At 33.5% G+C, this 16,043-nt stretch overlaps 1 protein-coding gene across 5 annotated transcripts in view; it reads left to right on the plus strand.

Annotated features, from left to right (window-relative positions):
* The window catches only part of UCHL5 (ubiquitin C-terminal hydrolase L5), a 42,931-nt gene extending 27,380 nt beyond the window's left edge, over window positions 1–15,551 (plus strand). For 3 of the 5 annotated variants that reach the window (XM_024976034.2, XM_005216762.4, XM_059875238.1), the window contains 5 exons: window positions 1,607–1,670; window positions 5,630–5,732; window positions 6,869–6,982; window positions 9,261–9,359; window positions 14,688–14,944. In XM_024976034.2, coding sequence (XP_024831802.1) covers window positions 1,607–1,670; window positions 5,630–5,732; window positions 6,869–6,982; window positions 9,261–9,359; window positions 14,688–14,732 — 425 coding nt within the window. In that variant the 3' untranslated portion in view covers window positions 14,733–14,944. 5 annotated transcript variants of the gene reach the window in all.
* The last annotated feature ends 492 nt before the right edge of the window (window positions 15,552–16,043 follow it).

A 16,043-nucleotide genomic window follows, 5' to 3' on the forward strand; every position in this document is an offset into this window, starting at 1 on the left:
TTCAGTCCTTTATGAAACTAAGTAATAGACAGTGAGGACATGTTGACTACTGTAGTTTCATTGGGACCTTTAATTTTTTCCTATGAGAAAAGTGTTTTTAGTCCCTAGATTACATAATTTATTTTTGATTTTTCAGTTAACTTTTAAAAACTACTTCTTTCAGTGAACTTAACTTGTTATTGATAAGAAATATGATCCCATCCCTGTCATCTGTGGTAAAATATTTTCCCTTGGATTTAGATCTTTCAGAATCTCTGTAATTCAGTGTTCAACAGTCTATAGGAATGTTTTTCTTCAAAGCTTCTATTTAAATAGTGCAGTACTGTGCTGTCCTTTGTGCCAAAGGGTGGATTTGTCCTGATCCCACCCCAACTCCAGCCTGGAGCTCATGATAAATGGTTATTGAGTGAGGCTGAGGTGGTTCTGATCTAGTAATGAACTAACAGACCCACAAAAGAAGTTTAACTCCGTATTTTACCTCATTAAGTTTTCTTTTTCTCTTTTTAAAGTTCGGTTTAAGTTCAGTGAAACCTGTTTTTATGAAATTGGAAAAGACTCTGATGCTGGGAGGGATTGGGGGCAGGAGGAGAAGGGGATGGCAGAGGATGAGATGGCTGGATGGCATCACTGACTTGAGGGACGTGAGTCTGAGTGAACTCCGGGAGTTGGTGATGGACAGGGAGGCCTGGCATGCCGCAACTCATGGGGTCGCAAAGAGTCGGACACGACTGAGCGACTGAACTGAACTGAACTGAATGTTATTTGCTATTCGAAAAACTTTTATACTTCCAGATTAAAAACTAAAAATTGAAGTTTTATTTTGCTTATTCTATTCTTACTGCCCACACCCATGCCTGGAACCAGTAGTTCATGTAATGCAGATTTACATGTTTAAAAATATTTATTTTTCTATGTTTCTTAAAGAAAATTAATAGAGTGTTCTTTGAATTATGTAGAAGTTGATTTTTTCTGGTTGGGGGTTGATCTGATCTCTGCATTTTCTCTCTGGGCATCTGTCTGGTCAGCCACTCTGTATTCATTGGATCCATCAGCTGTAAAGGACGTAAACTATAAAACAGAACGGCCAGTTTTGCTACGCAGCTGGGGCTATGCTAAAATATAGGTGAAAAGGGAGGATTAAAATAACTGGGTAAAATCAGTTTTGCGTTGTGTGTGGATTTCAGTATTTTTTTTTCTATAGTTGTGATGGTGGGGAGTCAGATAAGGATTGAATCCTTATTTTGTCACTAACATGTGAGCAGGCTTTTCTTAGCCCTCAGTTTCATCATCTGTAAAATGAAAGGCAGTCATCCTTATCTCACAGAGACAAAGAGTTTTAATGAAATAATTCCCTAATTCATTACTTTCTCAAACATTTGTCTAGCACCACTAAGGGACACAATAATGTGACAATGCAAATTACGATAACTTATCATTTCCCCATAATCATTCCTGAGAAAGTAAGAGTTGAAGCTTAACATAGTTATGCTAAAAAGTTTTTTACTATAATGAATTTGCCAAAATATTAATAAAAAATACTTTGAGTAAACTTTTGAAATAATATTGATGTCAAATCTGAAGTAAATGCTTTTGCATTTCTTCCTAGGTGCATGCAATCAAGATGACTGGATCAGCGCAGTGAGGCCAGTCATAGAAAAAAGGATACAAAAGTAAATGCTCAGCTTATCTCTTTGGCATAATGAATGTCCTCATTTTTAAACATTTCTTTAAGCCTTTTTTTTTATTGTTGTTTTAACAATACTTACCAAACTTTTTCTTTGGATTGGATTAATATGTTCAGGAAATCATACAGAAAAATTTCTAAATTCTACATAATAATAAGTTATCTTGTCTTCATAGGAGCTAAATATGCACATCTCTGTTTAGGTAGATACTTTATACAGTTATTTTGTGAAGTTTATTGTTTCAGGGCTGTCTTTTTTATTAAATTAATTTTTATATTGAGATAATTATAGATTCACATTAAGTTATAAAAATAAATCAGAGAGATCCTGTGTACCCTCTACCCTTCGGGAGGAACATCTTATAAAACTGTGGTACAGTGTCACAGCCAGATACTGATGCTGATGCAGTCAAGATGCAGGATAATTCCATCACTGCAGTGGTTCTTCATGATGCCCTTTTATAGCTGCAACCACTATACCCCTGCTCTGCCACCCCCATCCTTAATCCCTAGTTCTATAATTTTTGTCATTTTAGGAGTGTCACATAAATGAAATCATAAAATATGTGACCTTTTTGAATTGACTTTTTTCACCCAGTGTAATTCTTTGGAGATTCATCCAGGATGTTAGGATTATCAGTAGTACCTTCTTTTCTATAGATGAGTAGTAGTCCGTGGTATGGATAGTCTATTATTATTTTTTTTTTTTGTCCATTCAGCTATTGAAGGACATCTGGATTATTTTCTGGTTTTTGCTATTATGAATAAAGCTGCAGTAAACATTTGTGTACATATTTTTATGTGGACATAAATTTTTGTTTCTCTGAGATAATACCTAGCTGTATGGTAAATGCATGTTTGATTTTTTTAAAGAAATTGACAAACTCTTCCAGAGTGGCTGTACTATTTTATTTTACATTTCCACCTGTGGTATAGTATAAGTGATCCAGTTTCTCCACAAGCTAGCTAGGATTTGGTTTTGTCAAAATTTTTTCTCTTAGCCATTTTAGTAGGTGGGTAGTGATATTTCCTTGTGGTTTTAATCTGCGTTTCCCTAATGACTAATGTTGAAGATCATGCCTTTTGTTTATTTTGTAACTGAATTGTTTGTTTTCTGACTGTGGAGCCTTGAGGTTCTTTATACCACCAGTCCTTCCTCAGACACTTGACTGAAAACAGTCTCTCCCGGTCCCATCGACCCATCCTCCATTGTGGTCTTTCACAGAGCAAAAGTTCTCCATTCTAGTCTAGCCCAGTTTGTCAGTTTTCCCAATATGTATTTTTGTTGTCCAACCTAAGAAATCTTTGCCTAAACCTAGGTCCCAAAGATTTTCCCCTTTTTCTCTTTAAGGGTTTATAGGATAATACTTTACGTACAAGTCTGTGATGTATTTTGAATTAATTTTTGTGTGATGTGAAGTTAGGTCAAGGTTCATTTTTTTGCTTCATATTTTCAATTGGTTTAGCACCATTTGTTAAAAAGGCTATCCTTTACTGAACTGCTCCTGCACCCTTATAAAAAAAAAAAAATCCGGTTGGGCACATTTGTGTGGTCTGTTTCTGGGTTCACTCTTCTGTTCCACTGATCTGTTTTTCTCTTCTCTGCAAGTACGTCACAGTCTTGATTGCTGTAGGTTTATTATAAGTATTAGAATAGTCTGATGCCTCCAACTTTATTCTTTTTCTTTAAAGTTGTTTTAGCTGTTATAGTTATTCTGCCCTCCATGTAAATTATAGTGTAATTTTGTATCTACAAAAGTTCTTGTTGGGCTATTGATAGGAATTGTGTCAAACATCAATTTTAGGAGAATTGGTATTTTTTTTTAACTCAGCTGATGCTTGCAATCCATGAACATGATATGACCTTCCATTTACTTGAATCTTCTTTAATTTCTTTCATCGGCATTTTGTGTTTTTTAGCATACTAATTCCATACATGTTTTTTCAGATTTATATCCCAAGTAGATCATGTTCTTTTGACTGATAACAAATGATACTGTATTTTAATTTTTAATTTCCATGTGATCATTGTTAGTGTATAGAAATAAAGTTTAATTTTTTTTCTTTCTTTGTCTTGCATCCTTCAGCCTTGCTAAACTCACCCACCAGCTTTAGAAGCTTTTTGTGAATTCCTTGGCATTTCCTACATAGATAATCAGATCATTTGCAAATAGAGACAGTTTTGAATTTGCCTGTTTCTAATTTTGGTTTTATCAGTTTTTAAAGCTTTATATATTGTTGCAGGTCTGTTGTTTGGTGCATGAACACTTAGAATCACTATTTCATTTTGGTGGATTGACATTTTTACCATTATGCATTGCCATCCCTCTCTAGTAATTTTCTTTACTCTGAAGTTTACTTTATCTCCAGTTCATAGTCTTTTCTTTTAGCACTTGAGAAATGTTATGCCACTCCCTTCTGGTCTCCATGGTTTCTGCTGATAAATTCAGTTATTCAGTGTGTTTTCACCCTGTAGATATGGTTAACTATATTTGTTAACTTTATTCCTAGGTATTTTATTCTTTTTGAAGTAATTGTACAGGGAATTGTTTTCTTGGTTTGTCTTTCTGATAGTCATTATTAGTATATAGAAATGCAATAGTTTTTATTAGCTATTAAGACTGTTAATAGCTCTAATAGTTTTCTGATAGAGTTTTTAGGGTATTTTGTATTTAGTTTCATGTCATCAGCAAATAGTGAGTTTTGCTTCTTTCTTTCCAATTTGGATGCCTTTTATTTCTTTTTATTGTGTGGTTGCTGTGGCTAGGACTTCTAATACTGTGTTGAATAAAAGTGGTGAGAGTAGGCATCCTTGTCTTGTTCCTGATCTTAGAGGAAAAGCTTTTTAGCTTTTCACCATTGAATATGATGTTAGCAGTAGGCTTAGCCCTTACTGTGTTGATATATGTTCCGTCTATACAAAGTTTGTTAAAGAGTTTTTAATCGTGAATGGATATTGAATTTTGTCAAATAGTTTTTCTGCCTCTATTGAGATGATCATGTGATTTCTCCCCTTTGTTTTGTTGATGCAGTTATCACACTAATTGATTTGTGTATGTTGAACCATCTTTACATCCCTAGAATAAATCCCACTTGATCATGATGTATGATCTTTTTAATGTGTTGTTGAATTCAGTTTACTAATATTTTATTGAGAGTTTTTGCATGTGTGTTCACCAGGGATATTGGCTTGTAATTTTATCTGAAGTGTCTCTGATTTTTTATCAGGGTAATGCCATACTCAGAATGAGTTTGGAAGTATTCTCTCCTCTTAATTTTTTTTAGAATAGTTTGAGAAATATAAGTATTAATATTAGCTGTTCTTTAAATGTTTGGTAAAATTCCCCTGTGAAGTTATCTGGTCTTGGATTTTGTTTGTTGGGATTTTTTTTTTTTTTTTGATTACTGATTCAACTATTGTTATTGTTTGTTGTTTAGTCTTTAAATCATGTCTGACTCTATTGCAATCCCAGGATCTTCTGTCCATGGGATTTTTCAGGCAAGAGAATTAGAGTGGGTTGTCATTTCCTTCTCCAGGGGATTTCCCAACCCAGGTATCAAATCCACGTCTCCTGCATTGGCAGGCATATTCTTTACCACTGAGCCATCAGGGAAACCCTACTCATTTAGTTATATAACTAGTAATCAGTCTATTCAGATTTTCTATCTCTTTCTGATTCGGTCTTAGAAGGTTGTTTCTAGGAATTTATCCATTTGTTGGCATATCATTTTTCATAGTATTCTCTTAGGATTGTTTGTATTTTTGTGATATTGATTGTAATGTCTCCTCTTTACAAAAGCTTTCTTAAAATGTCAGTTTTTATGGTTAGCCAATTGGTAGATTTGTGTTTACCCCAGAGAATAAGGAAGTAATCAAAATAGATTATCTTAATTATAACAGTGTTACATTTCTTTATTGCATTATAAACTGTCATTTTTTCTTAGGTACAGTGAAGGTGAAATTCGATTTAACTTAATGGCTATTGTGTCTGACAGAAAAATGATATATGAACAGAAGATAGCAGAGTTACAAAGACAACTTGCTGAGGTTTGTGGCCATGTGTTTTATGTACAAAGTTCTAGTTATTCTCTCAGGGAAACTATTTTCTTTTCTTCTTTCCTTCCTTCCTTTTTTTAAAATACAGATTTAATCAAGTATCCTGAGTGGTGGTTAAGATAATGCACCCTGGAGTCAGGCTTCCTAAATTCAGCTCCTGCCTTTGCCACTTAGTGAAAGTATGATTTCGAGTATATTTCTTTGTGCCTCAGTTTCTTATGTAAAGTTAAAATAATAGTCTTTACCTTAAATGTTGTTGTGAAGAATAACTGAGATGATATATATATACAGACCGCTTCAAAAAAGTGACAGACAAATAGTATGTACTAAATGCTGCTGCTGCTGCTAAGTCACTTCAGTCGTGTCCGACTCTGTGTGACCCCATAGATGGCAGCCACCAGGCTTCCCCATCCCTGGGATTCTCCAGGCAAGAACACTGGAGTGGGTTGCCATTTCCTTCTCCAATGCATGAAAGTGAAAAGTGAAAGTGAAGTCGCTCAGTCGTGTCCAACTCTAGCGACCCCACGCACTGCAGCCTACCAGGCTCCTCCGTCCATGGGATTTTCCAGGCAAAAGTACTGGAGTGGGGTGCCAAGTGTTCACAATTAACTATTTACTGTAATTTAATTATATAATTAAGCAAGTTAGAATATATTTGTTACAGAATTAATTGGGCACATTGGAGTCACATGTAATCTTTATTATTCCTTATGATGATTATCTTTCTAGTAAATATGATTGGCAAAGAGAATTAGTAATAGACAAAGACTTTTGTTTACATTTCTTTGATCACATTTTCCTGAGTATGTTTAAGCACATTTATTTTATAGCTAATAGAAGATTGTAACAATTCAGTACATTATACAATGGGTGGTTTTTAGGTAAAAATTCATACATATTGTAGAACACAGAAATTTGGGAGAAATACTACTTCTTCCTTATGCTTACTTATAGGCCCTAAATAAGTATTTCTTTCATCCTTTAATATTACAGTTATTAAGCTGATACTCCATCCCCAATATTAAGATCAAAATTGGGAAATGACTGTACTATGTTTATCATCTAAAAATGTTTTAGACTTAAGCCTCAGTTATTAGGGTGTGCTGGTTCTTTTTCTTTTCCCCAAGGAGGAACCCATGGATACAGATCAGGGCAGTAATATGTTAAGTGCTATTCAGTCAGAGGTTGCCAAAAATCAGATGCTTATTGAAGAGGAAGTACAGAAATTAAAAAGATATAAGGTAGGTGTTTTTCTTTTGTTCCTTAATGTTTTAATATAGTGTAGTGTATTTTGATGTGAAGGTATATTGACTGCTTGATTGCTCTTCTCCCCATTATTCACATGTTTTCAGAATGTGTTGATTCGCCTGGTACCCTACAGAGGTAACTAGTAAGGTTTCTTTCCTTTTTATTTTTCTTCAAGTATTATTATGAACAGATATTTAACATCTGTTGCTAATGTTCACTGCAGTTATTTTTAATGCTCAAATTACCCCGTCTTTGACCATTAGGAGGCACATCAGGCTATCTCCCAAGTTCTTTGGATGTGACTGTCTTCATGTCTGATAGCTTCCTTGCTTTCTAGCATGATAAGATGTTTCAGACTCTATCTTGTGCATTTCCTGCTTCAGACTTGAAATTGGCCATTTTTTTCAAGAAGTCCTGAGTTCTTTTGGTGAGAAATGGTGTTTAGAAACCATTAGCAACCATTGGTTGCTCAGGGTGCTTAGCGATAGTGATTCATTATTTCCAGGACTTTTCAGAGCTAAGAAATACGTTTTTACTAGTTTCTTTTTTTATCTTTGAAGAGAAAATACAATTGGAATTCATGTTAATACTCGAACTAAGGATTAAAGGGCTTTATATTTGAAGTTAAGCATTTGTGTCTTTTCAGTTGAAAATCTTGGTTTCTATCAGCATTAACATATACTTACTTGCTTTGTGCTGTATGTATATGTATATATGAATGGAAAGGTTCAGAATAGCAGTGCTAGTAGTGTTAACAACTGAGAAGTGTTCTCGTAATTTTTTTCCTGAGGATGTATTTCATTTTGAATGTGCAATCAAACTAGCGTATTTTAAAATTCACTTGGAAAAATTTTCTCTTGGTGTCATTCTGTCTCCAATTTAGTACATAGCTGGGTTCATTTTTTAAATTTTCTTTCCAATTTTTTCAGGGTTTTAAAATTTTTAAATTATGTCAACCATTGTATAACTCAGGGTGAAATACTAAGCAAGCCTATCTTCAGTTACGTCATTTTTCTTCATTTGCAGTCTGTCTGATAAACTTTTTTCAGAAATGGAGAAGAGTGAAGAACACTTTTTTAATTTTGTAGGACGTTGGAAACAGTACTTTGTTGATCTGTCATGTTTGTCACGGTAGAAAAAGCAGTTTTCATGTGGAGCTCAGTCTCAGGCAGGGATTGTTCTTCTTTCCGTTGTTTACCATAGTGTGAGAACGCTGCTTTGTAACATACTTAACAGCCAACAGTGTGATTGCTAAAACACATGGACCCTGGGTAGGCAGGATTTCTTTAGGTGGAGGTGGTAGGAGCTGGCTCCAGAGTGTTCCAGACAGGAAAAAGAAGGCCAAATTCATGGAGACAGGAAAGTAAGGGATGAAAGCTTGAATGTTATTTTCTCTTTTATGTGGTGTTAAAAAACTGCCTACTATTTATGTATTCTGGTGTAGTGTTGTTACATAATTAACTAATTTTTCATGTTTGCCTTAAGTATAACACTGAGTTTTAGAATGTTTGCTTTGTTTGAGAATGCTTTGTTCAAAAATTGGGCTAAAAGAATTTAGCCAAAAAGAATTCTCAGACCAGATATAAAATGAACATGCTAAAATTTTATTTACTTCATTAATTGAGCAAACCTGTAAGATGTCACAACTAGTTCAAAGGAGAAGTCAAAGAAGCTCAAATTTATATAAACTGTAGGAATGCCAAAATGAATTTGCAAAAGATGGAAACTTTTTTTTTCCTATGGAAAGGGAAGTAAATTGAACCTCTACCAGACAGTGACAGGCTGCAGTCCCGTAACTTGGGAGAGTGTAGACAATGCATAGTTTTCCACCGGAGCACAGATTTTTCCCTACAGCTATTCCCTTTTTGGTCAAAAATAATCAAAGAAAGATTGTTCTTAATCACACAATAAAACTGGTCTTATTAAGTGTGGCCTTATTGTTTGCATAGGTGTAGTAGCAGGAGTGTTCATTTATCTTGTAGGCCTTTTTAGTTTGCTTTCATGAGTTATGTTTTCATAGATTATCTCAGATTAGACTTTTAAAAGCCTCCGTTGTTTGCTAAGCCAAGAGTAGGATGCTGTACCCCAGAGAACTCTCTCCACATATTTATTGTAATTTATTCTCAGTGGCAATGGAAATCTCATTATTTCTAATGCTTTTTGTATGATAATGGAGGATTTTCTTTCATTTCTATGTTGAGCTAGATCCAAAAATTAAAATATCAGAAGCTTAGTGAAAATAGTGTGGTTTGATATGTGTTTCATTTTCAGATTGAAAATATCAGAAGGAAGCACAATTATCTGCCATTCATTATGGAATTGTTAAAGACTTTAGCAGAACACCAGCAGTTAATACCACTAGTAGAAAAGGTAAGTCTTTTACTGGTGAGTACTTAAATTAGATTTAGAGTCTCTAAAAAATGTTACTTGACTTGAGTAGAGATAAAATTTGTTGAAGCTTTGCTTTTACTTACTTGTTTTTCAGCTTGAGAAATGCTGGATAGGTGTCATATTGCAAAATAAAAATAAGGAATTGCTTTGTTGCTTTAGCTTTCCGGAATCCTTAATGTTAGAAATTCAGATTGTGCTATATTAGAATGCAATTTAAAACATCTTTCTTTCTTTAGCTGAAAATAAATTATTAATTTTAATTATTGAAGTAATAGATGTTTCTCATTTAATTTAGCAAAAATTTGAATTATCATAGAGTTTAAAACTAGAATGAGCATTGAAAGGGGGAAAAGCATAACCTAGCCTGAGAAATAGGTTTCCTTATTCCCAACCTATTACCCTTTGCACTAAGGGAAAACTACTACAGGTTAGTGAAAAATTCTGATTACTAGGATTTTTTTCTTCCATATAAGGCACTTTAAGAAAAATTTTGAATAAATAAAGCGTATTTGTTTTTTGAGTTTATATGGTAAATCAGTGTTTCTGAAAGTGACCACTGGATACTTTTATTTTTTTTATTTTTAACTGGAGGGTGATTGCTTTACAATGTTGTATTGGTTTCTGTGACACAGCATAGATCTCTTTATAACACTTGTTACCTGGCCCCTCCCCAGACAGTCTGGTTTAGGGAGGGAATCTGTAATAAGTTCTCCCAGGGGATTCTAATGAAGCTGGTCAGTTTACCACATTTTGAGAAGATAGTACTAGGCAAGTACAATTTTGGACCGTTAACTTAAAGACCAGAATACATTATAGGTGTTTTTTGTTATTAACTTTAAGTTCATGAAGCACAGATACATTTCAACCCAACTGTTTGATACCATCAGGAAATCTGAATAATTCAAGATGTGTGTTCAGGTTTTTGTGTATACTTTACTATATAGATCCTGAACATGCTATGTACTGTGCTTAGTTGCTCAGTTGTGTCCAGTTCTTTGCAACCCCATGGACTGCAGCCATCCAAACTCCTCTGGCCATGGGGATTTTCCAGGCAAGAATATTGGAATGGGTTGCCATACCCTCCTCCAGGGTATCTTCCCAACCCAGAGATCAAACCCAGGTCTCCCACATTGCAGGCAGATTCTTTACTGTATGAGCCACCAGGGAAGCCTGAGGATACTGCAGTGGGTAGCTGATCCCTTTTCCAGGGGAACTTCCTGAACCGGGAATTGAACCATGGTCTCCTGGATTGCAGGCGGATTCTTTACCAGCTGAGCTACCAGGGAAGCCTGAATTACCAAGGAAGTCTGAAGCATATGTTCAACCTATGAACATATGCTTCAGCTTTTAGCATTAAAAGTAAAATTGTTACAGGAACACTGCTAAATCTTCTCTTTACCCATATAGATTTTTTTCTATTCATGTATCTCAAGGTAGTAAAAATCATAAAAGTCCAAAATGTGAAACTAATTTTTAAAGGTTTAGAAACAATTAGGGTACTGTAATCCTCAAGATTGCCTGATTAACTGAGTATCTAGATATTAATATTCTTTGTATGAAACACTGTGAAATATTTCTCTGTTGAAAATACTAGAATATAGACTGCTATGGCAAATTATATGATATATCAGGTATTAAATATAGATAAATATTATCAGGGACCAGACAAATACTTTAGAGAAATTTTAAATGTATGTATTTTGCTTTAAAATTGGTCCATGAGTAAACTTTTTTGTGCAACTTTAGGACCATTTTTATTTGACTTTAATGACAGTATATTTCCATAATTTTTTTAAAAGCACAGTTAAAACAGCTTTCCAACTTTTGCATTAGAACCATAATTCCTTGGTTCACATTGTATTGGACACAGGGTGGCAGTATATGAATGCCTAGTGTTAGTAGAATACTAACCCAGTCTGTTCTTCATTTGTATTTGTTTTACTGAAAGAGTAGTTACTGACTTTCTTGTTCTTTGACTAATAATACTGCACAGGCAATATTGAGATGTATTTATTTCTTATATATATGCACCATCTGTTACATGCATAGATTTTGAAGGGAATTCAGATTCAGTATTTGATTAAAGTTTTTGAGATGTTTTGATTATCCAACATTTATCTAACTGAAACTGTATTTGAGGCAGTCTGTTAAAGTCAACAGATGTACACATAAGACACATCTCTGTCTTAAGCAACCTAGTTGGGGAGAGGATAGGAATACATAATTATAGTACTGTGCTGTACAATATTATTCTGATAAGTGCCAGAATAAAGTCATGCAAGAGATTCTGGGGGAAGCGCAGGGTAGCTCCTAAATATTAACTTTATGCCATTTAAAATTTTACATCCTCAAATTTTTACATCTGTTGTTAGAATTAGATGCTTAATTTCTACCAGTGAATCAGCTTCTTTAGTACACAAATATATTTTTGTTCATCTTATTTTGAAAAAATCATATTGTATTGAAATATCAGTTTCTGCTGATAACTGTAAATGTTAAAAATTAAAAACAACAGATCAAGATTAAATTTTATAGTTATATACAATATAAAGATTTCAGCAGTGAAAATTACTTAATAAATAAGTAACACTTCTGAGAAAAAATTACATGCAGAGTTCAGAAATGGATTATTACATTGAAACCCATCCTTCTTCCCCACAATGCCAAGTGAAAGAAAAATTAGGGACGAAGTGTGGAAGGGGTGGAAGGAACCGAACAGGAAGGTATGGCTACTTTTGGCGGTGTTGCTAAGAGCTAAAGCTGTCCAGGCTCCGATTTTTGAGAACAGCGGCATTTACTTACTGCCTGTGATGGCTTGGAAATATTTAAGCTGTGAAAATCTGTTAATTTTACAAAATAATAAAGAGCGCAGACTTTGATTCTCCCAAGGGCCTGTGCCTTTAATGAATTAGGTTAAGATCTTGCCTTATAAGTGTTCTTGTTCTATGAAGCTTCTATTCTTATCTGATTAGTTCATTGAATGTATGTTAAATAAAAACTGCTCAGGAGGTAATATAAAAATGTATAGTTATAAAATTTCTTGTGCCATACCTCAAATCTGTTCCTTAAAGTATGAAATAAAATCAGCAGATTAACGTTTCACTTGTGAAACTTTTACTGATTCAGATATACTTATAATTCTTTAAAAATTTTATCCCAACTTTTATATATGTTTCTGAATCATTTTCTATCTCAGGTTTTTAGCAACCACCAATACCTACCATAGTTTAAAATCATAGATTTTGTTACTGTGGGGGATTCAGAGCAACCTCACAGTATTGAATTTTGTCCAGATTTTACAAAGACATTATAATTCAATTGGTATTAAATAACTGATGTACAGAATTTACTTTTTCTAGCCCTTAATAGAGACAAGGTAGAACATAGTTGTTCACAATAATATCTATGTTAATACCTATGATTACAGAATTATCTGATTTGAGTCAACAATTTTTAATATCTCAATAGCACACTAAATAGAAGGAACATATTTCTGAACCGTGAACATTTTTTCGATGCTATTTTGAAATACAGTATTTTTTATTTTTCAATAAAGGCCAGAATACAAACTTTTGGTTTAAATCTCAGAAATGTTACTTATTATTAGCTGTTGCTTTTAGGCAAGTTATTTATTTTACTATAGAATCTATTTCCTCATGTAAAATTTGGGAATAATACTTAGTTCACATTATTGGGGATTAAATGAGATCTTTTTGGTCAAGGTATATAGTTATTTTTAACTTATTTAATTTACCTTTAGTTTTATCTGAATTATATATTTTAATACATGAATGGGTACTCTACCTGTCTTTGCTTATTTAATTATGTTGTAAAATTTGTTATTAACCAGTTAATTCATTCTTATTAATCTTAGTAAGGTACCTGTATATTCAGACATCATTAAGAAAAGAATTACACATTTTATTTCCCAGTTACATCAAAAATGGAATTGTGTTTTTATTATTTGGAAACAGAAAACTTCTTTGAGAAATCATATGCATCAAATTACAAATTATTCTTTTTAATTGAAAATGTTTACATATACAATTTAAAAAAGTATATGGTACATACAACGTATTTACTCTTAATATATTGTAAGGCATAGCATTCAGTTTTGTCATACAGTTGTATAATAAATTTATCACCTAATGCAGAATAAAAAAAGATTATAGTTCTAATCAAGGAAGGTTTTTTCCTTAATTGTATAATATCAAGGGTTTAATTTACTTGATCCTTTCTGATTCAAGTGCCATAGTGTAAAGAGCATTATATTCTAGTCTTGTAAAAGCTTGCTTCTCAAACTGTCACCTGAGGGCCAGCAGAATTGGCATAACCTGAGAGTTTGTTAGAAATTTAGATCCTCAGGCATTTTATTGAGTCAGTCTGCATTTTGACACAGTTTCCAGGTTATTAGTTTGATAACACTTTTAGCTCTGGCCTCCTCAACTGCTGAAAAGTGAAATAGAATTACTGTGTTCAAGCTCTATACTTGTTAGGAGCTTCAAGTGAACAACTCTTGAAAATGTTTTTTGAGTCATATTAGTGAGGTTTATCCGGAGAAGGCAATGGCACCCCACTCCAGTACTCTTGCCTGGAAAATCCCATGGATGGAGGGGCCTGGAGGGCTGCAGTCCATGGGATCGCTAGGAGTCGGACACGACTGAGCAACTTCACTTTCACTTTTCACTTTCATGCATTGGAGAAGGAAATGGCAACCCACTCCAGTGTTCTTGCCTGGAGAATCCCAGGGACAGGGGAGCCTGGTGGGCTGCCATCTATGGGGTCGCACAGAGTCAGACATGACTGACGTGACTTAGCAGCAGTGAGGTTTATCAACATTCCGGGTATGTGATCCTTTAGTTAAGTTAAACTCACTTAAACTATTATGTTAAACTCATTTATTCAAATATGTAGAAATCAATATAGGATTTTTCTTATACTCAGTTTGTATGAGAAGTGGACACATACGTAAATATATTGTTGTGAAATAGTTATGAATGAATATGTCTTTATGGAATGAGTAAATTTTTATCTTAAAATTATTACCATTATAATAATACATTTTCAACTTCGGGTAAGAAATAACCGCAAACCAAATATGATCCTTTTTATTGAGGACAAAGAATCACTATGTAATTGTCCAGGAGGAGTTTGTTGTGAGTCTCAAGTTATAAAAGATAATATTTTAGACATCTTATAAACAATGTATCTCAAGCCTTTTAGCTTAAGAGTGTCCTCTTAGACACATTTTAATATGACCTGAAACATACTTTTAAGATGTTATTGTATGCTGTCTTTAATTTCTAGGCAAAAGAAAAGCAGAATGCAAAGAAAGCACAGGAAACCAAATGAAGAAGACGCTTTGGGATGTGCATACATTTCTGCTTCTGCACTTATCTTCATGGAAACCATTAAGTATAAAGAACCTTAAGCAACTTTCTCACTGACTCAGTGCACGTTTGGCAGTAGTACCAGTCTGTCTTGTCTTTAATGCATGGATCCATAAACTCTCCCTACCTGCATCATGTGCATGTGGTGCGTCCTAAATAAAAGCGGTGTTCAGAGCACTGGCCCAAATTCCATTATTTGACATTGGATCTGAGAACTCCTGTTGGTTCTTTGGATAGATAACTGCCATAATGAATGTAGAAAATGGACAAATGCTATTCTCTACCTGTAATTGTTATAATTAATCTTTCATTCAATCTTCCAGCTCAGTTAAATGCTTAAAATTTATAAATGTCAGACCTTGATTAAACTGAATCTCTTTTCTTCTCATCATTAATGAAAAAAAATAAATATTTCTATCTTATAGTATCTTAAGTATTTTGAAGATTTAAAAATGATTTTATCTTCTATACCAATTATTTAAAAAAGCTTGATTTTTAAGCAGATCATTTAAAAAGAACAAAAGTATAATTTCTAGTGATTTTCATTGCTATGAGTAGAAAAAGTAATAAACATCCCAATTTTATTTTAGCAAACTTTTTTCAGTGTTTGGAATTATTTATGTATTGTAGAATTGTTTCAGGAAGGTGTATTATGCGTCAAAGCAAAATTTTAGATGAAGAGCAAATTATGAAATCTTCAAGATTTGGGGTGTTACTCAGTTTGGCAATGTTTTTTCAAGCTGTTAAGCTGTATCTTTATAAAAAATCAAAGGTTGATCAATTTTGGCTATTATCTGTTTTTTATAAGACAGGTGATGATGGTGATGGAAGATCCTTGTTTGCCAATTTGAACAAAATTAGTACAGCCCAGTAGTTTATAAGAGCCATCTATAGTTTGCCCACAATGGAATTTGCTATTTCTTTTTAGAGTTGCTTTGTTATTTTTTTATGAAATGATACTGTATTCTTGCTCTAAATCTTCTTTTTCAAGTTAAACCCTAAAGGAAATTTTATAAAACTTCTATTTATAAAGGAAATAATCTACTTTTTCTTTACTAGGTACATTTATAAAATTGATCCATGACTCGTTACTATTTTATTATGGAAAAATTTAAATACAAGTAGAGAGACTGTATGCATCCTCTAATTTGAGACATGAATTTTTTAAGGTTTTTTTTTGTGTTTGTTTTTTTTTTTTTTTTCATTGCTGCAAAAAGCTTTATTGTTTCCATTTGGTCCAAGGCTTGGAAGAGGGCCCCAGGGTGGTTAAAAA

Source organism: Bos taurus, chromosome 16 (genome assembly GCF_002263795.3).
Source record: "Bos taurus isolate L1 Dominette 01449 registration number 42190680 breed Hereford chromosome 16, ARS-UCD2.0, whole genome shotgun sequence".
NCBI classification, from domain to species: domain Eukaryota; kingdom Metazoa; phylum Chordata; class Mammalia; order Artiodactyla; family Bovidae; genus Bos; species Bos taurus.